This window comes from Arthroderma uncinatum, assembly GCF_011692745.1.
Source record: "Arthroderma uncinatum strain CBS 119779 chromosome Unknown scaffold3, whole genome shotgun sequence".
Taxonomy (NCBI): Eukaryota; Fungi; Ascomycota; class Eurotiomycetes; order Onygenales; family Arthrodermataceae; genus Arthroderma; species Arthroderma uncinatum.
The window spans coordinates 2,124,124-2,144,914 of record NW_022983865.1 but is presented as its reverse complement, the minus strand read 5'-3'; the positions used below and the strand labels follow the sequence as shown (position 1 = coordinate 2,144,914).

General features: G+C 51.0%; 6 protein-coding genes across 6 annotated transcripts; all 6 read left to right on the top strand.

Moving 5' to 3' along the window:
• Nucleotides 1-139: 139 nt before the first annotated feature.
• GIQ15_04396 (peptidyl-prolyl cis-trans isomerase B) lies at nucleotides 140-1,223 on the top strand (the record flags this gene model as incomplete). The annotated part of the gene is made up of 7 exons (XM_033551813.1): nucleotides 140-247; nucleotides 318-395; nucleotides 459-475; nucleotides 553-656; nucleotides 719-799; nucleotides 861-924; nucleotides 992-1,223. 7 exons carry the CDS (start codon nucleotides 140-142, stop codon nucleotides 1,221-1,223), a joined length of 684 nt encoding a protein of 227 aa, XP_033405543.1.
• Nucleotides 1,224-2,089: 866 nt separating this feature from the next.
• Nucleotides 2,090-3,846, top strand: GIQ15_04395 (Carboxylic ester hydrolase; the record flags this gene model as incomplete). The annotated part of the gene is made up of 3 exons (XM_033551812.1): nucleotides 2,090-2,648; nucleotides 2,719-2,844; nucleotides 2,906-3,846. The coding sequence occupies 3 exons, from the start codon at nucleotides 2,090-2,092 to the stop codon at nucleotides 3,844-3,846; spliced, it is 1,626 nt and encodes a 541-aa protein (XP_033405542.1).
• A 2,142-nt stretch (nucleotides 3,847-5,988) lies between these two features.
• On the top strand, nucleotides 5,989-8,305 carry GIQ15_04394 (uncharacterized protein; the record flags this gene model as incomplete). Its single annotated transcript, XM_033551811.1, has 2 exons — nucleotides 5,989-7,340; nucleotides 7,405-8,305. The coding sequence occupies 2 exons, from the start codon at nucleotides 5,989-5,991 to the stop codon at nucleotides 8,303-8,305; spliced, it is 2,253 nt and encodes a 750-aa protein (XP_033405541.1).
• A 1,164-nt stretch (nucleotides 8,306-9,469) lies between these two features.
• On the top strand, nucleotides 9,470-11,680 carry GIQ15_04393 (ATP-dependent RNA helicase DED1; the record flags this gene model as incomplete). Its single annotated transcript, XM_033551810.1, has 3 exons — nucleotides 9,470-9,705; nucleotides 9,776-11,514; nucleotides 11,577-11,680. The coding sequence occupies 3 exons, from the start codon at nucleotides 9,470-9,472 to the stop codon at nucleotides 11,678-11,680; spliced, it is 2,079 nt and encodes a 692-aa protein (XP_033405540.1).
• Nucleotides 11,681-13,609: 1,929 nt separating this feature from the next.
• Nucleotides 13,610-17,082, top strand: GIQ15_04392 (putative INO80 chromatin remodeling complex (Ies1); the record flags this gene model as incomplete). The annotated part of the gene is made up of 6 exons (XM_033551809.1): nucleotides 13,610-14,672; nucleotides 14,723-15,262; nucleotides 15,318-15,368; nucleotides 15,422-15,487; nucleotides 15,545-16,570; nucleotides 16,826-17,082. 6 exons carry the CDS (start codon nucleotides 13,610-13,612, stop codon nucleotides 17,080-17,082), a joined length of 3,003 nt encoding a protein of 1,000 aa, XP_033405539.1.
• Nucleotides 17,083-18,154: 1,072 nt separating this feature from the next.
• On the top strand, nucleotides 18,155-19,387 carry GIQ15_04391 (INSIG domain-containing protein; the record flags this gene model as incomplete). The annotated part of the gene is made up of 2 exons (XM_033551808.1): nucleotides 18,155-18,982; nucleotides 19,046-19,387. 2 exons carry the CDS (start codon nucleotides 18,155-18,157, stop codon nucleotides 19,385-19,387), a joined length of 1,170 nt encoding a protein of 389 aa, XP_033405538.1.
• Between the last annotated feature and the right edge of the window lie 1,404 nt (nucleotides 19,388-20,791).

Below are 20,791 nucleotides of genomic sequence, written 5' to 3'. Positions count from 1 at the left end.
TTAAAGCGTACGTAAAAGGTGTCCAACTCGGGCGGGTTTCTGGCCTGTTTCTTGATTCCTTCTCCCATCAAGCCACTTACTCCTCCATCCTCCGCGAGATAAGTGCCTCTACTTATTTCATTGTTGCATATACGTCACCATGGCCGGAATCAAGCGTGTCTTGGCCATTGCGGCCTGCGCCATCTTGGGCCTGCTGCTCTTCATGGGACAGACGGTCGAGGCCAAAGGACCAAAGATCACCAACAAGGTACGTCGTGTCTTGTCACGATAGCAGGCTGAAGAGGTTGATAGAGTACTAACAGGGTCACGGTACATAGGTCTTCTTCGACATCGAACATGATGGCAAGCCTCTTGGAAAGATTGTTATGGGATTGTACGGAAAGACGGTTCCAGAGGTGGGTTGATACCCCTGTATCTACGAAATGGGAGTTATATCTTGCTAACTGTCTGTGTTATAGACCACTGAGAACTTCCGGTATGCATTCACTACGTCCCCCGGCAATTGAACCCGCTCAATTGGTATTGGGGATCGAGGACTGACCAGCGCTATAGTGCTTTGGCCACTGGCGAGAAGGGATACGGCTATGAGGGCTCTGCCTTCCACCGTGTCATCAAGGACTTCATGATCCAGGGTGGTGACTTCACCAAGGGGGACGGTTAGTACCATCTTGACCCGTACCTGCGTTGCTATGTCCGTCTTTACTAACAAAAAAAATAGGAACCGGTGGAAAGTCCATCTACGGCGAGAAGTTCAAGGACGAGAACTTCAAGCTACGTCACACCAAGACTGGTCTTCTCAGTATGTATCATCTGCTGCTAGTGGGGTAGTTGACACTGTCTAACCGTATTCCTGCGAATAGGCATGGCCAACGCTGGAAGGAACACTAACGGATCTCAATTCTTCATCACCACCGCCATCACCAGGTATGTTATCATCGACATTATTACTACATATCTATCAGCCATGTACATTTACTGATCATGATAATAGCTGGTTGGATGGCAAGCACGTCGTCTTTGGTGAAGTGCTCGAGGGCTACGACATCGTCGACAAAATCCAAAACGTCGCAAAGGGTGCTCAGGACCGCCCAAGCAAGGAGGTCAAGATCGTGAAGAGCGGAGAAATTGAGATGCCAAAGGAACAAGGTGCTTCTTCCGAAGAAGGTACAGAATCATCATCCGACACTCAAAAAGAAGAGGCCCCAGTCCGTGATGAAATCTAGATGGTTTTATCCTACCCTTTTTTACATTGAACCTGCACGTCTGTACACTGTCTGCCGTCCCGTCCCGTCCCGTCTTATTCAGTGCTACCATCGTGTGCTCAATTTCTTTCCCGTTTAAAATCCGGATCCGCTGATGATTGTGAAATGTGTCAATTTACGAAATTAAGGACTCTTTGGACGATTACGATATAACAAGGGCAATGTCCCCTTGAAGCCAGATACCAGCAAATAGTAGACGCCGTATACCATGCTCTCATATGATTTATATTCTGCTGCAACTGCTTTAATATTTAGCCCTCTTGTCTTCGTTTGCCATTCAGACCGCTGTACATTTTACCCTTTCTGTATACCTACTTCTCTCAGGTACATAACAGAACGCAAATCCCCATTTAAGTATACACAAGTCCGTAGCGTTATATACTCTGTGCTCTGATCACCAAATTACCTGTTTTTTGCTTGTGATGGCTGGTGGTAGGACAGCGATCGGTTACACTGTTAATCATCACTGAACTTCCAAACGGCCCAAGAAAGCCTACTGTGTATTGACTTCTTCTATCCTTCGAGATCTTGATTCTATTTGCATCGTTGGGGTCGATCAAGGCAAATACGCGTGGCACATTCAGCTGATCCTTCGCCTCAGTCAGCCACCATATCCAAGTATCCACGGGCGGCGTGTCAAACCTGATCTGGTCATTGAGATCCTTCGATTTCCAACCTCACCGCCGATCGATGGAGTAACGGTTGTCTAGCACGTAAGTACCTATATATAATACAAAATCATTGAGATGATGACAAATATATAAGTATATGGAGGCTCTCTGAGTAGCAACTTCAATGCTCAAATACTGTCAACAATCTACCTCAATATGCGTATTCTCCCAAAGACCATCGCACTTTGCGGCGTCTTTATCTCAGCCACAGCCTCTTCACCTCATGAACTCTTCAAGGGCCGCGATATCGAAATATCCAGTCCTACCGTGACCATTGACTCCGGTGTTATTGTCGGTAGAAATGTGCACGTAGCTGGCTCCGAGTCAACCGTACATCAGTTTCTTGGTATCCCCTTCGCCAAACCACCAGTCAAGAATCTCCGATTCTCTCCTCCAGAGCAGCCTCTGCCTTGGGGAGAGCCCAAGCATGTTATAGAGAGCCCTCCAGCCTGCATTCAAGATTTCGGCAACAAGTCTTCTGGCAGCGAGTTCCAAAGGACGCTCTTTAACACGCCTCCACCTCCAGGCGAGAGTGAGGACTGTTTATATCTGAATATCTATCGGCCCAGTAGTGAATGCGAGGGTAAGCCAGTCTTATTCTGGATTTTTGGTGGCGCGTATAGGTTCGGTGCCGGTTCACTTCCTCTCTACAATGGCTCAAGCCTTGCTGCAAACCAGGACATCATTGTGGTTACTGCAAACTACCGGACGAACTGTGAGTTTTGATACCAGGCATATTCCGTACATCCGACGAAGGAATATGGATTAACCTCTTTCGAATGCAGTGTTTGGATTTCCTCGGTCACCGCAGCTTCCGGTAGACAAACGGAACCTTGGACTACTTGATCAGCGGCTGGCTCTTGACTGGGTCAAGCGAAACATCCATGCCTTTGGCGGAGATCCAAATAAAGGTATGAACGAGTTGACTTCTTTGTTTATGTATGCAACCCGCTAAATTTCTTTGAAATGCAGTAACAATTGCTGGCGAGTCTGCTGGTGCAGTATCTGTGGGACATCTTATCAATACGGCAACCCCAGAATTACCCTTTCGAGGGGCCATTCTCCAGTCAGGTTCTGCATTGTTTCAGATCCCCCCAGCTCCCCCCAACAGCGAGGCGTCATCATGGACTGGCGTAGTTGAGCAACTCAACTGCACGGGTGCTTCAGATGCCGCCATCCTAGAGTGCGTTCGTGCTGCGAGCGTCGACACCCTTCGAGAGATACTGTTGAAAACCGGGTTATCATTCAAGACGCCCGTGATAGACAATGCCACGTCTCTCGCATCACCCATAACAGCATACACCGCTGGCAAGGCATCCAAAGTTCCAATTCTTATAGGCTCGAATCTGGATGACGGATCAACCTTTGCTCACGGCACGGGTGATAATGTCACTGCGTTTATTGAGGGTTTGGCATTACCCCCCGAGGTATCAAAGGTGATCACCGAATTATATGCACCAGACTCGCCGGCCACAGCAGGCCTCTCGACGGGACACCAAATCATCTCACAGATCCTTACGGACGCAACATTCCGCTGCCCTGCAGGTCTTGTCGCCAATCTAACTTCCACAGCTCTTGGTGTGCCTGTATGGCAATATCTGTTTAATGATACTGCCGCGCGGCACCCGGGGTATCCAGAGTTGGGGGTATACCACACCTCTGAGATTGGCTATGTGTTTGGCACTCAGGGGCTCCGTGACCCCAAACAAGCCAACGAGCTCTGGCTGCAGAAGCTGTGGGCAGACTTTGTGAAGGATCCAAAAGCCGGTCCGGGCTGGAAGCAGTATCCGTCTGTCGGCCTGTTGAGAGGAGGTAAAGATAAGCCTATCCCTACTGAAGATGTCTGGAATCTAGATTCTATATGCAGGGAGTGGGATAAACTGTACACCCTTGCCTTTGCGCGGGCTGTATGAAACACACGTGCTAACTTAGATAAGTATATAGAGCCTATAGAATATCTGCTATAATAATAATTAATTGCCATGCCTTTGGCTTCACCAAGAGATATAGAATGCTAGCCGTTCGTGGCTAGGTTAGCGAGCGTCGATGGGTGTTGCGCCGTATAGAATGCCATGGCGACAGCTGAATACTAGAGACAACCTCTAGTCTAAGTCGGGTATTAAGCCACAAGGGGCTTATACGATAGGCTATACAAGTATATGGCGCACAGTGACTCTGCTCGAGTCGAGGTCGAGGTCGAGGTCGAGGTACGAGTATAGACTGCGGTATCATTTGTGGTATCACTTTGTGCCTCGTCGAGCGCCCCTTGCACCACCACAACCAGACCTCCTGACTCCTGACATCGAGCCTCGCACAATCCCCAATGTTGCATAGATATAACCACCCGAGTGACACCAACTGCTACTCCGTATACTCCTATGCTTGTATCTCCAACATCCAACCATCCGGGACCTGAAGCTCAGTGGACGGCGGATTGGTTCTCGAGAAGCGCAGGCGATCTACGACATGCAGACATGCAGCATGCAACAACATTCACCATTTGCCCCCATGGCTGATGAAAGGACGATCACAGACTGGCCCGACGCTCTACGCCGCCTGTAACGAACCCTCGAGGTGCTTCCACCATCCATCGCACGGAAGGGGATGTGCTTGGGGCCAACCGGGGAAAACTCTTCTCTCGACAGATCCACGGAAATAGAAGTTGATGCGTCTGATAGCATAAAAACCCCCCCGTTTGTCGCTCAGGGATCTATGCATGCAGAAGGTTTCGCCTCGGCGAGGTTTCACTCACTGGAACTATCCGATTCGACCGCCGGCTACTCGTTTACACTCCATCTGTCACTGGAAAGTTTGGATATCAGTCTACGCTAGGAGGGCGCCGGTAGGGAGCCGAGAAGACGGCGATGTGGAGATCTGAGGGTCGACATACGGAGGAGATGGGATACTTGCTGTCGAGGGCTGTCGAGGGCTGTCGAGGAGATGCTTCGCCGTGGCTGACAGACAGCCTTCCGCACGCCGTACGACGTTCGTTTTCAGTGTCTCACGGCCGAGCAGACGACAGCTTGTCCTGTCCTGGCTGCCATCGACGGCGCGATCCATGTAACGGCTGTGGAGAATCTCGCACTTACAATTACTGCGAGACTTTACTACGAGACTTAACATTACTACGCACACAGACTCACTGCAAGACTTCACTACAACGAGAACGTTAGCTCGACTGGGGCTGGCTGGTTGTTTGCTTCTGCCGCGTTGTCTACGCCTGGCTGCAATAGACTGTCTGCCCTCTGCGTCTGCAACTGCCTTGCCAACCTTCCAAAACACCTAGCTCGCTATCATCCTCACCGAGTCGGAGGGCAAAAGGGCGGAGGCAGATGAGGGAAAAAGCCAAAAACGGAGCAGGATAAGCAAAGACTCGAGGCATGTATTTGCTTTTTGCGCCCACTAGCCGTCTCTTCACCTCTGTTTTTTCGGTCAGGATGGAGATTTAGAGAGCTTGGCGGACGATGGGACGTGCAGCTGGCCCTTGTATCCTGTTGCTGGTCGTTGTGTTCCTCTTGTTCTGGTCCTGGATGCTTGCCGCTGCCGCTGCTGATGCCACTGCTCGCTGCACTTCCCGCCCCCCAGGACGCAACGGGAAAAAGGTGTGCTAACGACGGAATAGATATATGACTAACGCATCCAGGTGCGACCTGGGCCTGTTGCTGGCGCACTTTAGCTCAATCCGCCGGCTTTTCTTTTTCATCGCTCTCTTTTTTTTCCCTTTAAGCAGCCCAGACCCGTCCCTCCGGACTGGCAGGACAGGGACCATTGCTGCAGACGATACAAAATCCCGTTACACACCCAGAGACAGGGCAACGGGTCGAGAGGATAGATATATATGCAATATGATATGCGGATACCATGTTCTTCGCTCCTGATCTATCTCAATCTCTTACCGTGAACATCCACGCCCACCCATCTAGGACTTAGCGTTCAAGGTAATCTCTTATATCACATATGAATAAACAGCGTTGGAAGAATGAATTGGTGACATTGTGAATAGCTCCACTTGATCAATACACGAAACCACCAAATTCCCCACAACATCTTCTATCATGCCGCCCAAATCGAAAAAGTCGAAGCTCGCCGAACGTCGTGCCCTCGCTGCGGCCACCGCGGCCGGAGCTACGGGGAAAGACGGATCTGGCAACAAAAACGGAGATGTCTTCCACTTCGTTACCGTGAATCCCATATCGGAAGACCAAAAGACTGAGAACAGGACGCTGATCCGCTCGCACGCCAGCAAGTACATATGGAGGCAGCACCGAGCGATACGGGGTGCGGATGCCGGCGTGGGAGGTCCATCCGGGAGCGCAGCTGGGAGCGGGAACGGCAACGGCAACGGCAACGGGAACGGACCCGGTTTGGCAGTACGCCAGTATACCGGAGCTGAGGCCAGCAAGACCGTCGCTGCTTCTCGTCGTCGTGGACAGGCGTTCAAGGCCTGGACCGCGGGAGCCAAGGACGAAACACCGTTGGGCAGCAGGGTGGGAATGGGAGTGACTGTGCACAAGGCCGTGACCATGGTCAGCAGCATATCACATATGCAGACACAGGGACCTCCAGCCATTCAGCCCAATAGCGATATACATACCAGCGTTGCTGCCAACGGCGCCACCAACGGCGTGGAAGGGGATGCAGATGCCGATGTAGAGGAGATAATACAACCCAAAACCTACGAGGACGACGACAGTGACTCTGAGGGCTCTCCGCCTCCGACAGGCTGTCGCGCGATAGCACCACATATTTGGACACCTGATCCCATGCGATCCAGCGTGGATAGAAACAACAATGTCAACCGTCCGTTCAACCAACTTATCAACTGGCTCGAGAATCCCGGTCAAATGTGTCCCTCCATGCTTGACGAGTCGGCCATAAGTAAGCTCATGCGGTACGCTGCCTTTGATCTATGGCCTGGTCTGGTGCTGGGCGCTGAAGGACAGCGCTGGGACCGTGAAGCTGCGGCGGGAGTATGGCTGCCTCGCGCCATGGCGAACCCAGCGCTATTTACCGCATTCCTGTACGGAGCTGCAGGCCATATGCAAACGCGCCGGCGTCTGGATAGCGTACAGGTTGTGCCTCAGACGAGGGAGGAGAAGCTGGAGCAGATTGTATGCGAAACAGAGACGATCAAGCAGCTGAATAAGATGATGAAGGATCCGTCTCAGGCGTTTTCGGATGAAGTCGTTCTCGCCGTGCTGTGTATGGCCTTTAACCGGATAGATTATTCGGGCTGGACGGTATCGGATCCGTCCCCCAAGGCTCCCTTGAGGAATCTACAATGGCTGGATGTCTACGGCGGGTTGTCGTTGAACGACCACCATGTTAAAGGGTTGATGGCAATTATCGAGACGAGAGGAGGGTTGAAGGCGTTGAAGATGCCCGGCTTGGCCGAGACGTTATCTACGTATGTTTCCCGTTTCCCGACGATTTCAATATACCATGGATGCATATGCTGACTGTTTCTCTAGATCTGGCGTTATGCTGTCGACGAAATATCTCGCCAAACCTCGTCTGCCATTCGTACCCATCTTCAGGGAGACTGCCTATGGTCAAACACCCAACTGGCCTTCTCTCAACCCTACCACAAGCAACAACGCCAACGGAAATGGTAACACCCCAACCACCAACGCACCGGACGACTCTTCCTCTTCCTCATCCACCAACACTCTACACCTCCTCCTCAGCACCCGCCCCATGCAAAATTCCATCCCCACAAACCCCCTCTCTCCCATCCCTCCAAACCTTCAAGTCATCCTCCAAAACATGCGCGAGTACAACATCGTCGTCGACCTACAGACCCAAGGTCTACTCCCCAACCTCGAACTCTCCGTCATCGCCGACCGCCGCAACTACATCCAATATAACCTCGTCTCGCTACCTCCTTCCTACGAATTCCCAGACGACTACGTCGCTACTTACAGACTATACGAAGCCTGCCGTCTCGCAGCGATGGTGTACAGCATGCTGGTCATCTTCCCTCTACCAGCAGCAAACAGGCCGTTCAAGAGACTGGTCTCGCTGCTGATCAACGCCCTGATCGCCGTGGACGGCGGCGACGGGCACGGCTGGGTGGCCGAATGCGGGGAATGGCCATGGGACTACGGGCGAGAGAGCCTGGACAGACTAGGCCTGGAAGAGGAGGAGAGAGTGTCGTGTATATATCTGTGGATCATCGTGATGGGCGGCATAGCGTCGAGAGGGATGCCTGACAGCGAGTGGTTTGCAGCTCGGTTCGACCAGACGGTGCGGATGAAGGGCCTATCGACGTGGGAAGGGGTAAAGCAGTGTCTGACGTCGATAATGTGGATGGACAGCGTCTGCGATTACGGCGGCCTAGCCTTCTGGAGGGAAACTAGTACGGGATTCTAACGACTGGCTTCTTTTGTCTTCTTTTGTTTCACTCTTGCGTATACCATTACTGTTGGGTGGTCTTCTCCTTGCCTCTAGTTTTGTACATTTTGGGCGTATCTGTTCTATATGATGACTGGCCGGGGTGTATAGCTGAATACAGATACTATGCATCCGGCAACCTAGCTACTCTCTTCTATTCGCTCCTAGCCTCGTCCTATCGGGCGCCTTACCCCTGAATGACAGATCAGCCACAGTCATACTGATCTGTCACCAACCTCAGACTACGACTACTCTACTCCATCTCCAGTCTATCTCTCTATCTATATCTCTATCTTAAGTCTATATCTCTATCTCTATATCTCTCTATATCTTCTATCTCTATATCTATATCTCTATATCTCTATATATGGATGTGGCGTGGGGGCGAGGCTGAGTCAGCTGTACTGTCACAGTATACCATCGTAGTGGATCTGTAACGTCGACTGACCAACCAGATCCTCCGTTGTCTCGTCATGTAAGATGGATACTGCTTATTAAGCGGGGAAAACTCTTCCGCACGCGCCAAGCCAAGTGATGCCAAGCCTTCTCTCTTTCTTCTTTTTTCTTGGTTAAAAAAAAAATATTCTTCCCTTCTCGCCTCCTCCGACCTCAACTTCTTCTTCCTCCCATCACTCACTCCTCCCACCAACACTCAGTCTGTTGTTTTTCTTCTTCTCATCTGTTTTCCTGGTCTTGTTTTTCTCTTTGGTTTTAGAGAAAAAGTAAGGCTTGAAGGGCTTTCAGCTGCTATCCCTACACTACAATCTACTTTAATTACACCGCCTCGACCTGTGTTTCGCCGCTTGTTTTATCGCCTGCACAGAAAACACACAACACACATCCCACACAACACAACGCGCAAATAAGAGAGAGACGTCCTTTTAATCTCGTGTTCAAGGTCTTCTCTGCTGCTGTTTAGATAAAATCTCAGTCCTCTTCTTTTTTATTTTATTTTTTTGTGCTGTTAAATCTCAGTTTGCTTTTTTCCTCGTAACGACCTCCACGAAACCCTGCCGCGCCCTGTAATCAACTATCAACACCGGACTATCTGATATTTCAAACCAGTGAGTGATTCTCTTTGTGTGTTCCTGCGTGGAGTGTGTTAGACCTCACTTGGCTAACTGTTGCCCTCTAGATTTTAATATGGCTGATAATATCAAGATTGGAAACTTGTCCCTCAACGACTCCCAGCACGCGCCCAACGCTGCTGGACGCTCCGCATACATCCCTCCCCATCTCCGTGGTCAAGCTCGTCAAGCTGCCGCCGCTGATCCTGCCCCCGGCCCTGCTCCTGTCGAAGCTATGGACGGACACGCTCCCGCCCCCGGACCACAAAACGGTCGCCCAGCTGGCATGAACGCCAGCGCCTGGGCTCCTGGGTGTGTATTTCCCTGATCCTTTGAAAAGACTTTTATCTCAACCTCTTTTACTAACTCGTGGAAGAAATAGAGCTGGTCCTAATAACGCTCCTGGTTGGGGTGCTGGCGACTTCGCTCCCCGTGGCGGACCGGCCGTGAATGGTAATTCTGGCTGGGGTCAACCCGCTGGTTCCCGTCGTGCTTTCGATCCACATGCTTACGGTCACCCAGGTCACCAAGGAGGTCAACAAGGCGGAGGAAACAACTATGGCGGTGGTGGCTCCGGCGCCGCCCGAGGCTCTGGTGATGGTCAGTGGCGTGATGGTAAACACGTTCCAGGTCCCGCAAACGCCCGTATCGAACGTGAACTCTTCGGCGTCCCCAACGATCCCAGCAAGCAGCAGACCGGTATCAACTTCGCCAACTACGATGATATCCCCGTCGAGGCATCCGGCCAAAACGTCCCCGAACCCGTTTCCACGTTTACGAACCCCCCATTGGACGATCATTTGATTTCTAACATCAAGCTTGCCTCTTACAAGGTTCCTACCCCCGTGCAGAAGTATTCTATCCCAATTGTCATGGGAGGCCGTGACTTGATGGCTTGTGCCCAGACTGGTTCCGGAAAGACCGGTGGCTTCTTGTTCCCCATTCTCTCACAGGCATTCCAGAACGGTCCCTCCGCTGCTCCCACCCAACAGGGCGGTCAGTTCAGCTACGGCCGTCAACGCAAGGCATACCCTACTTCCCTCATCCTCGCTCCCACCCGTGAGTTGGTCTCTCAGATCTACGACGAGGCCAGAAAGTTCGCCTACCGCTCTTGGGTCCGCCCATGTGTCGTCTACGGAGGTGCCGATATCGGTTCTCAGCTCCGCCAGATTGAACGTGGCTGTGATCTTCTCGTTGCTACTCCAGGTCGTCTCGTCGATCTCATCGAGCGTGGACGTATCTCTCTCTGCAACATCAAGTACCTTGTTCTTGACGAGGCTGATCGTATGCTTGACATGGGTTTCGAGCCTCAAATTCGTCGTATTGTTGAAGGTGAAGACATGCCACCAGTTGCTGGCCGTCAAACCCTCATGTTTTCAGCCACTTTCCCCCGTGACATCCAGATGCTCGCCCGTGATTTCTTGAAGGACTACGTCTTCCTTTCCGTTGGTCGTGTTGGTTCCACTTCCGAGAACATTACCCAGAAGGTCGAATATGTCGAGGATGGTGACAAACGCTCCGTCCTACTTGATATCCTGCACACCCATGGCGCTGGTCTCACCCTTATTTTCGTCGAGACCAAGCGTATGGCTGATTCTCTCTCCGAGTTCCTGATCAACCAGCACTTCCCTGCCACCGCTATTCACGGTGACCGTACCCAGCGTGAGCGTGAGCGTGCCCTCGAATACTTCCGCAACGGTCGATGCCCAATCCTCGTTGCTACCGCTGTTGCTGCTCGTGGTCTCGATATCCCCAACGTCACTCACGTCGTCAACTACGATCTCCCCACTGACATCGATGACTACGTTCATCGTATTGGTCGTACCGGTCGTGCCGGAAACACTGGTATCTCCACTGCTTTCTTCAACCGTGGAAACCGCGGTGTTGTCCGTGACCTCATCGAATTACTCAAGGAGGCCCACCAGGAAGTTCCATCTTTCTTGGAGAACATTGCTCGCGAGGGTGCCGGATTTGGTGGTGGTCGTGGTGGCCGCGGCCGTGGCCGTGGTTCTACTGGTGCTAACCGTGATATGCGTCGCATGGGTGGTGGAATGGGCGGTGGTCCCCCTGCCTTCGGTGGTGGTGGCAACTACGCTGCTCCCCCAAGCTACGGTGGTAGTGGTAAGAATTCCTTATTCTTCTCTTCCTTCATTATGCAGAATTGTATTAATATTGTCTACTAGGTAACTACGGCGGCGGTGCTGCTCCATATGGTGGTGGCGGTGGTTACGGAGGTGGAAGCTATGGCAACCCATCCGGTCCCACTGGCCCTTCATCCTGGTGGTAAATTATTCCACTACGGAACACAACACCTGCAGATGGTTTGATAAAATCACAATCTGCTTGTCCAGCTTGCTTTACAACGGTTTTCAAATTCGATCTCGAATTCTCACGACTGAAAAGTGACTTTCTGTTTCATTGAGGGGAAAAAGGAGTGAAGAGGATAGGATAAACAACGAGAGGGAGAGGCTTTTTGTGATGATCTGCTACGAATTTCTCTTCCTTTTATTATATCCCTTCCTTTTCGTTTCTTCTTTTCTTTTATTTCCTATCTTATTTTCCTTTGTTTTTTCCCTCCCAACATCCTCATTCCATTTCGTCCATCAAGAAAAAAAAAAAAAGAAAAACAGAAAAACAGAAGTATGCGCTTATCTCGACATGATTTTCTTTCTTACACGCATGAACACTCCTCCACAGACACGCACAATGATCAGACTCGACTTAACTCGAGTCGTCTTTTGAGTGCAGGCTGAGTCCCGGGTGGGCTGATTAGGTTCTGTCACATTTCCTTCCTACGAACGCATTGCAACTGTCCAGAAAACATTACCTGCATACCTGCATTGTGGTGGTGTCGTTTGGGCCTTTGCATTCTCTGCATTGTCTTGTCTTGTTCTCATTTTTTTGTCTCTTTTCTTTCCTTATCCTCGTCGTTTTTTTCGAGAGCCATCAACCCACAACGGATAAGGGAAAGAGAGGAAGGGAAGAAAAATAAAAATCGGGAATCGGGGAATCGGAACTTGCATGAAGATCATATAGACTAGCGTTGATTGTGGAGTGTTTCTTTTTTTGTCTCTCATGTTGTTTTTTCCTTTTCTTCTTATGTTTCATGCTCGCCTGCTTCATGATGGGTTTTTGTTTCTGCTTCTGCTTCTGCCTATGGCTTGTCTATGAGATACCCAACAACCAAACAACCTCCCTACTTACCTCCTACCTCTAACAACCTTCCAGCATGTTTATACACACCCTCCTACATGTACGCCACCGCCCCGATAATGTCTTTTTTCTTTACGTCTTTTACAACAAGCCTGGCTAGGCGACGGTTACGTTCCTCCGCATCGCATCGGCGTCAACGTACTGCGTCGCACCCCCTGGCCGGGAGCAGAAATACGAAGTCATCATCCTTTTTTGTCTCTTCCATATCATTCATGTCATTTCCCATAAATTAGACGAGAGGGAATGAACTTTGAAAAAAGACTTCTCATAGAGGGGGGAGTTTTTTTTTTATCCTTTGCCGGCCCGGTTTGGCTGGTCGTTTTCTCTCATGGTTGAGATGGGATGGGATGAGATGGAATAGAATGGAAATAGCAGCAGATTAATATTATTTACTATAAAAATGCAACCCTTCAGTCATATTATTGTTGTTGTTCTTCTTCTTAGCGCTTCCCTGTGAATAGTGCATAAGGAGATGCGATGCAAGATATCTACGGGGTATTTATTCATAAGAGGGTCTATAATATAGCATCTCACAGTATTAATTACCTATTCGACTGTACAGAGCGTATGTATACAGACGCATGAGGTGCAGGTGGCGCATAGATAGTATGGCGAGGTACGCGTTCCCACGCGTAAATTGGCAGGGCCCGCAGGTACCTCGCCATGGACAGGATGCAACTCGAGATAAGGTACGGGCACAACCTCCTGACCAGCCTTCCAACTTCGCTTCACTAGTCAGTGCAAAACTTCCGCGCGCACTTTTTTCGCCTTCACCTCCAAACCTCGTTCATTCTTCCTTCTGCTCTCCATCTTGCTCTCCCTCTTCGCCCGACTCGACTTCAGCTTACGATCGAGGCTGGCACGAACAATGATTACTATCCTGCCTGCACTCGACTAGTGTTAACTTTACCGCCCGTTGGCCTTTTCAGGTGCTTCGCTAACCGTCTTTTCTCCTTCTCCTACGTCCCAAGCTCAGGTCGAGCTGAGCTTGCTTGTCTGTACAATGGCGAGCACCAATTCGCCGTCTCGCCAGGCCAGTCCGGCTGCAGCTGCACCGGTATCCGCGCCGGCAGCATCATCATCAGCATCAGCGTCGGCGTCGGCGTCAGCTCCAGCATCTTCATCTACACCTGAACGAGCTCCGTCGAAAGCTGTCGAGTCGCAGATCGAGTCTCGTTCTACGCCGAAACTACAAGCACAGCCCGAGGTATTGTCGATAGCGACGACAGACGACGATAGAGGCGCGTTTGAGCCCGAGAAGGAAACACATCTCGACAAGCCTGATGGAGGCTACTACGCTGGCTCGAGGAAGGATTTTCCGCTTCCTGCCTCCCGATATCCGCTTCCGAGGACAAGTGTGAAGCGTCTCTCAGAGCCGGAGCCAGGAACAAAGGGCGGAAGACAGAGACATTATACAGACGACCCCAACTATCCGCTACAGGGGTTTTGGACAGAGTCGGGTAGCTGGGAAGACTGGCCACCGAAGAGCAGTACTCCTGGTCCGGACGGGAAAGAAAAAGAACAGCATAGCCATGACCAGACGCAAGAACAAGAGCATGGACGGGAACAGGTGAATGGCAAACCCGATGGAGGGAGCGAGAAGGGTGCGGCTTCTGAGGCAGCCAGCTCAAAGACAGGAGCTACATCGGCCGTCAATGCATCAGAGGATCGCGACCAGCAAGACGCTGCAAACGCTGCACATAACAACTCGACAGCCAACGCAACTGTTGGTACTCGTCGACAGGCAAACGGCACAATTGGCAGCGTCTACTCCGGCAACAAGATCCGCCATCTCAAGAAAGACGACGGTATTCCGCTCTGGCGAAGGGATATCCAACATCGCTTTTTACGGATGGTGTTCGAGGATACTACGCCTGTATTCACTCGGCTTTCGGATGGGAAGGGTGGACTGAGCTTTGCGGATGTATATATCGACGCCATGGCGAAGAGTAGCAAGACCAGCAAGGTGTTGAAGGATAAATTGATCAGTGACAAACCTGCGGCTATCAACATGGCCATGGTCTGTCTACTGGTTAATTTTGGGAGGATGAATACCACCCTTAACTGTGAGTCTCATGCCCCATCTTTATTCTATCAGTGCTAATATTATAACTAGTCTTCCCTGAAATGCGCGCACAGCTACGAACATACCACTCCATCCCTTCACTCCAGGCCCACCAGGATTCCAGCGCATACAAGCAGCTCCAAGACGCACCTCGTCTCAAATCGATCCTCAAGGGTGCTTCCGAAGATACCGAACAACCTAATACCATCGAGAAACTAAAGGAGACTCCAGTCCCGCGCACCAATCCCGTCAACCTCATATTCGTACTAACTCAATACGCACCTAAAATATCGGAAATTCACTTCCATTCGCCGCACGACTTCTTCGACCTGGTCATGCGTGCCACGTTGAGTAGTAAGAGTCGTGCCACGGCGTTCCTGTGGCTGATGTGGTTTTATCTAGAGAGTGATTTCTCTGATGAAGCGGCACTGAATAACCCCTTTGGCCCTGGGGTGGTTGGCGAGGGCACCGAAGGCTCGCCGTTGAAGATTCCTCAGCTGGAAGATTTGACGGAGGAAGAAGCCGATGCGGAGAATGTCGATACCCAGGATGAGATTCTGTATGGAGAGGAGAAGCAAAAGGAACGCAAGAGTATGTTATATCTAATGCATGGAGTGGTTTAGGATTGTGTTAACTTGGTGTATAGGAATACTTGATGACGACGATATCGTCTCTCGAAGCAAGCGGGTTAAGAAGGGTGAGTCGTACCTCCTTTAGCTAAACTGCGATCATGATGCTAACATGTTATAGACAATGTGATGAGTGATGACCAGATGTCTGCCGATATCCCTACGAGCGGCACTCCTTCTCATACTGGTGAGTGTACCCAATGCCGCCTCTCATCGTCGGGTCGAAGCTAACCCCTGTTCCCAGGTCGAGAGAAACAGTCGAGCTTCTTCACGCCTCTTAATCAAAAACGTCCAGCACCAGGCGACGACGAAGACGAAGAGCTACATACTCCAGTCCAAAGCTTGAGATCACGGAATAAACGCAAACGAGACTCATCTGCCACTCGCTCAGCGACCAACGCTGGACGAACCCGTATTGTCCTGAAAACCAAAATGGACCAAACTCCCGACGCTTCCTCACCCGCACCTCCTGGCTCTAGCCATCCCGTCCTCCACCAATTTGGCGCTGGCTCGCCCGCACCAGGACAGACACCATCATCTTCTCGCCGCCCTCGACCGCTAACGCAACACCAACTAGCTATAGAGCAGAACCGCCGGCAACGCGTAGACTACATCCTTGCCCAACGCCGTGCAGAGGAATACAGCAAAGCTCGCCATCTCAGAGAACAGGGATCCCGTCTCATCCGTGCCGGTCGACTCCTTCAATGTCTCCCGGCGGACTACGACACTGACGACGACCACTCCTGGGGTAAAGGCGGCCTATGTCTGAACCCAAACGCTCAGCAGGAAGACTATGGCGAGTCAGGGAGCTACTACCTCTCCGTACTGAAGAAGGTGGCCCGACGCATGCATCGATGGGACTGGCAGGCCATCGCCTCGGGGGATAAGGACATTGGGCCGAATGGGCTATCAAACGACTATAACCTCGGGCTAGGGAACGCGAGCGCCAACGGCGGTATGGGCGAAGAGGAAGAAGCTGAGCCCGCCGCTCCTCCGCCCCCTAAGAGCGGCAGGGGAGGCAGAAGAGATCGCAAATCTAATGCTGATAAGCTGTCGACGCCGGACCCTAACCGACTCGCTGCACCTACGCCGACTGGTAAGAGGCAGTATATTCGCCGCAAGCCGCTACCTGAACGCAAACCGGCCGGTGAGGGGGGTAGGAAAAGTCGTGGAGGGAGATCAAAGGCTGCCACTGCGGCTGCGGCTGCAGCAAAGACTGATGCAGCTACTAACAAGACGCTGGCTATCAAGCAGGAAGCGAGTGCTGCTGGTACGAGTGCGGCTGGATCTGAGCTAGGCTTACCTAGCTCACCATCCAGGGGCGACGTGCATATGAAAGATATCGGGGAGCATGACCATGACCATGACCACGACCACGATGACGAGGATGGCGGACTAGACGATATCGACAAAGATATACTGGGCGATGCTAGTGCCGATGGTGGCGAGGGGGCCGATGACGGTGACGGCGATGAAGATGCTGAAGGAGAGGGTGAATCACATCTCTCCGTTTCTCCTCTTCCAGACCCAGATCATGAACCCAGATCTGGAGCCATTGCCGCGCCATCCGCCATCACTGCTGCTGCCGATGACAAGACCTTCCCAGCCTCGATAAACGGCCACCACGACTCCGATGATTCGACAGAGGAAGATGTCGTTGCCACCGCCCTGGCTGCCGCAGCTGATACGCCAGACACAAACGGGTATGCAGACGAGCGCGGACGTGGACGTGATCGTGAACATGTAGACAAGGACGGCGACGAGATTATGGCTCAGGGTTAGACGAGAGGTCTAGGCATTGGGATTGGAAATATGGGCGGGCCTTGGGATTGGGAATTAGAGACCTTTGCTCTCTCTTCATATATTCTATCCACCGTGTCGTGGCTCGTCCGTTCTGGTCAGGATATGTAGGTCATTGTTGGCTTGGGTTTGGGCTGGGGTCTGATTGTACATTTATATTCTGTAGTATTATAGGGAGGGAATAGGCGAGAGAAGGATACGGCATAAATAATCATTCCGTCGTCTTACTTTCTACTCTACTCGTACTTCTACAGCTCATGTACTCCATATAAAGCAGGATATTGTTAAAGCAATATGCATATATCCCAGCCAGTCCACTCCGAGCAAGTTCCTGTACGCACAGGGATATCTACACGCTCTCTTCCCTGCGATCAAACAGCATAGCATCCTTCATCTGCCACGTCGTTATCTAAAGCTGGATGTATACTCTACTTTCCGTCGTATGTCTGAAGCTGGATGTATAGCTGACGGCCTTTCTCGCCTCACCGCAGTCGACGTCTCCATACTCCTGCCCGTCCGACACGCATCTCGGCCGGACTCCCACATCCTGGTGGCAAGCATCCTCTTCTTCGTGATATAGCAAAGAAGAAGCTGTGCGAGCGTGGCGTCGAGGAAAAAGGAGGTCGTGACTTGATAGAGCATGTGACAGCGACTTCCCGAAAACAAAAATATAAACACATACACACTTGTATACTCTTCTACTCCTGCTTCTGCTTCTACTTCTACTTCTACTCCTTAATTCTTTAACCTGGTCCTTAAGTCTCCTGTTTAACAGCCTGTTTCTTACTCGTCCTGACACTCAGCTGTCTCGCTGTAAGTTAAACCTCCGCTACGGCAGATCTGGTAAATCTTCTTTTTTTTGCTACCCCTGGCTGCACATGACTGTATGCAAATACGGAACTCTGATGTGATTTGGGCCTGGAGTTTTTTCGCCGCCCCCCTACCTTGCTTCGAATTCACTGTTAACAGACTGAGAGAACCTTGGGTGGCCACAGCTAACGACTGCCGTTGACAGACACACACTGAAATTGAAATTGATACGGAAGCAGCAGACATGGAGCAAGAAGGTCGGGTTCTACGGCCGCGCGCGAGGAAACCATTTGAGCTTCCTTCTGCCGAATCGACGGCTCCCCCGTCCCCGATGCCAGAAGAGACGATCAAGGAGATGTTTGCTGGAAACGGCAGCGTGACCGGAAAGGACAAAGATGGGCTGTTACCGTCTAGTCGAACACGGTCCGATATAAACCTGACCTCCTCGACGCTGCTGGGGATTTACTCGCCTACCGCGTTTGACGGGAGTCGTGAAGAGAGGGATATTCCTGGAGCTACGCCGTGGGGGACTGGTGCGCAGACGCCCAGCCTGCGAGAACCGACGATTTATGAGAATGGGAATGGGAAGGAGAATGGGAACGGTAACGGGCACAGGTTCACCGATGAGCAGAAGAGACAATTATACAAGCTAGAGCAAGAACGGCAACGACAGGCCAGGGCTGAAGCTGGACGCCGACCATCTCCTCGTCGAAGGCATGGGCTTGTTCGTGGCTATTTATTGCCTACCTTGCAACAGAGTGGGCTGTTGTTCGTCTTTGGCGTGATATACGGCGTCATTATTATGCATTTACACGATAGTCCGCAGATGGCGAGGTTGTTACCTCTTCATATCCCCGTCAGAGTGGAGGCTATAAACTTTGGACTGGTGTGGTGGCACTATCTGGTCTTTTGGGGTATGGCGGGAGTTGCGCTGGGGAATCTACTGCCCTGGTTCGATGTTATGTGGGAAGACGTTATGGGCGTGAAGCCAGTCAAGGGGGGGAACAGCGGAGCAGGCTGGAACCCGATGGTGCGCAGTATCGGGGCCTTTGTGGGAGTTGCGTTTGCAATTGTAAGTTCTTTCTCCTCTCCTTTTCCTATCAAGGATTCGTGACTCTAACATGCGTTCGCCTAGCGAAAACTACCATGGCAATCCACGACTCAGGTCTCTCTAACCCTCGCCCTCGTCAACCCGTTCCTATGGTACCTCATCGACCGCTCCAAATCTGGCTTCGTTCTCTCCACCGCCATTGGGCTGACGGGCATGATGGCTCTACTTGAAATGAACCCCGGCATAGTCTTCTCCCCCGACGACGCGACCAGCGCGTCCACCACAATGAACGACACCGTGTTCAAGAGCGGCATTGCAGGCATGAACCTTTCCCAGGGCCAGCTCGCAGTTGGAACGTGGATTGCCAGCGTGCTCTTCTGCAGCTGTGTTTGCTTCGGAAACATCGGGCGGAAACTCGCACCATGAACGAACAATGATTGTTTCTCGCTTTCCGTTTCGACCGAACCAGAGGACGAAACGGCTTACGGCTTAGTTATGGAATAAAGGAAACGCAGGGAATTACGGGATACCCCTTGTTTGCAACGATTTTCTGGTTTCACTCGGGCGATCATGGACAAAGTCGGGCCATTTGTATAACCAAGATAGATATATTTTGTAATTTGAACTAATAATACCCATGAAAATCTCTTCACCTTTACCTTGACGTCTTCAAGAGCTGTTTCCATAATGATAATAGTGGCGCGTAAAGCGATAATTGTAGTTTCAATCATTGCAATCCCATCCATAAATTGGATGACACTGCACCCAAGACCGAATCTTGTTTTCCTTCTCCATTCCTCAAGAAACATAGTCATGTTACTTGAACGTCCTAGCATCATGAATTCCCGAAGGAACTTTCGCAGAACATTTTGGTGGAATGTGATTATTTGCGTTGTTCATGGAGAAGAAAAAGAGAAAGAGAAAAGAAGAGAAAAAATAAAGTCGAAATTTATGTGCATTTTTAAGGTCACGTGGGGTCGACATTCGCCGTCTCTATAGAACAGGCAGCATCATTAGAACAGGCGAGAGAGTTAGAACAGCTCGAGGTTGATTAGTTAAATGTGTATACGGAATAGCGAGGGTTATAGACATTGATTCAACCTGTTGCCTTGATCGTGTCTTAGATGTGCTTTGTAGAGTATGAATGAGATATCTACTTCCCGTATGCAAACAGTGAATTCTACAGACAAGGAACTCCCATCCGGAACAAGTCGACGGAGCAGAATAAGTATATAGCAGCTTCTTCCTGCCTATGGGTACTCTACACTGAGTACTCCGAAGTGAAAGAACAATTGGTGCATACCTAGGTTGTCAGGCTTCACTGTTCTCGCCGTCACTAACAAAGACCGAAACGTTGAAGGCAACCCTTCACCGGATACCCCGTACTTCACCATCTCTTCACCAGCACTTCACAGTTTCTTACCTCTCTTCTCCCTCTATCTATCTACTCTCTCTCCAGTCTCTCACTTCTCCTTCACTGTTACTGTTCTTCGTGCCTGATACGAGGCTGAGCTTACTAAGGGAACACCACGTGACTGTCTCTATTATCTGGCCAGCAAACCTCCTGAAGCTTGTTTATTATTGCCTTCTCCTTGTCTCTTTGCCTTTAATCAACCGCTGCGATCCAGATAGCATCTACGAGAGCACTCTTTCTCTTCGTCTCACTCCTATTTTCCCTTTCCACTAGTTCTTTTCGTTGCCCGGTCGCTGTTCCACCCTTCCTTTTCCTCTCTTCGGCATAGCTGGCGCTCCTGGTTTGGTTGGATGAGGTCGCTGCCTTGACGGCCATTACGAAATCATGGCTCCTCTTCCTATTCAGTTTACGGAGCT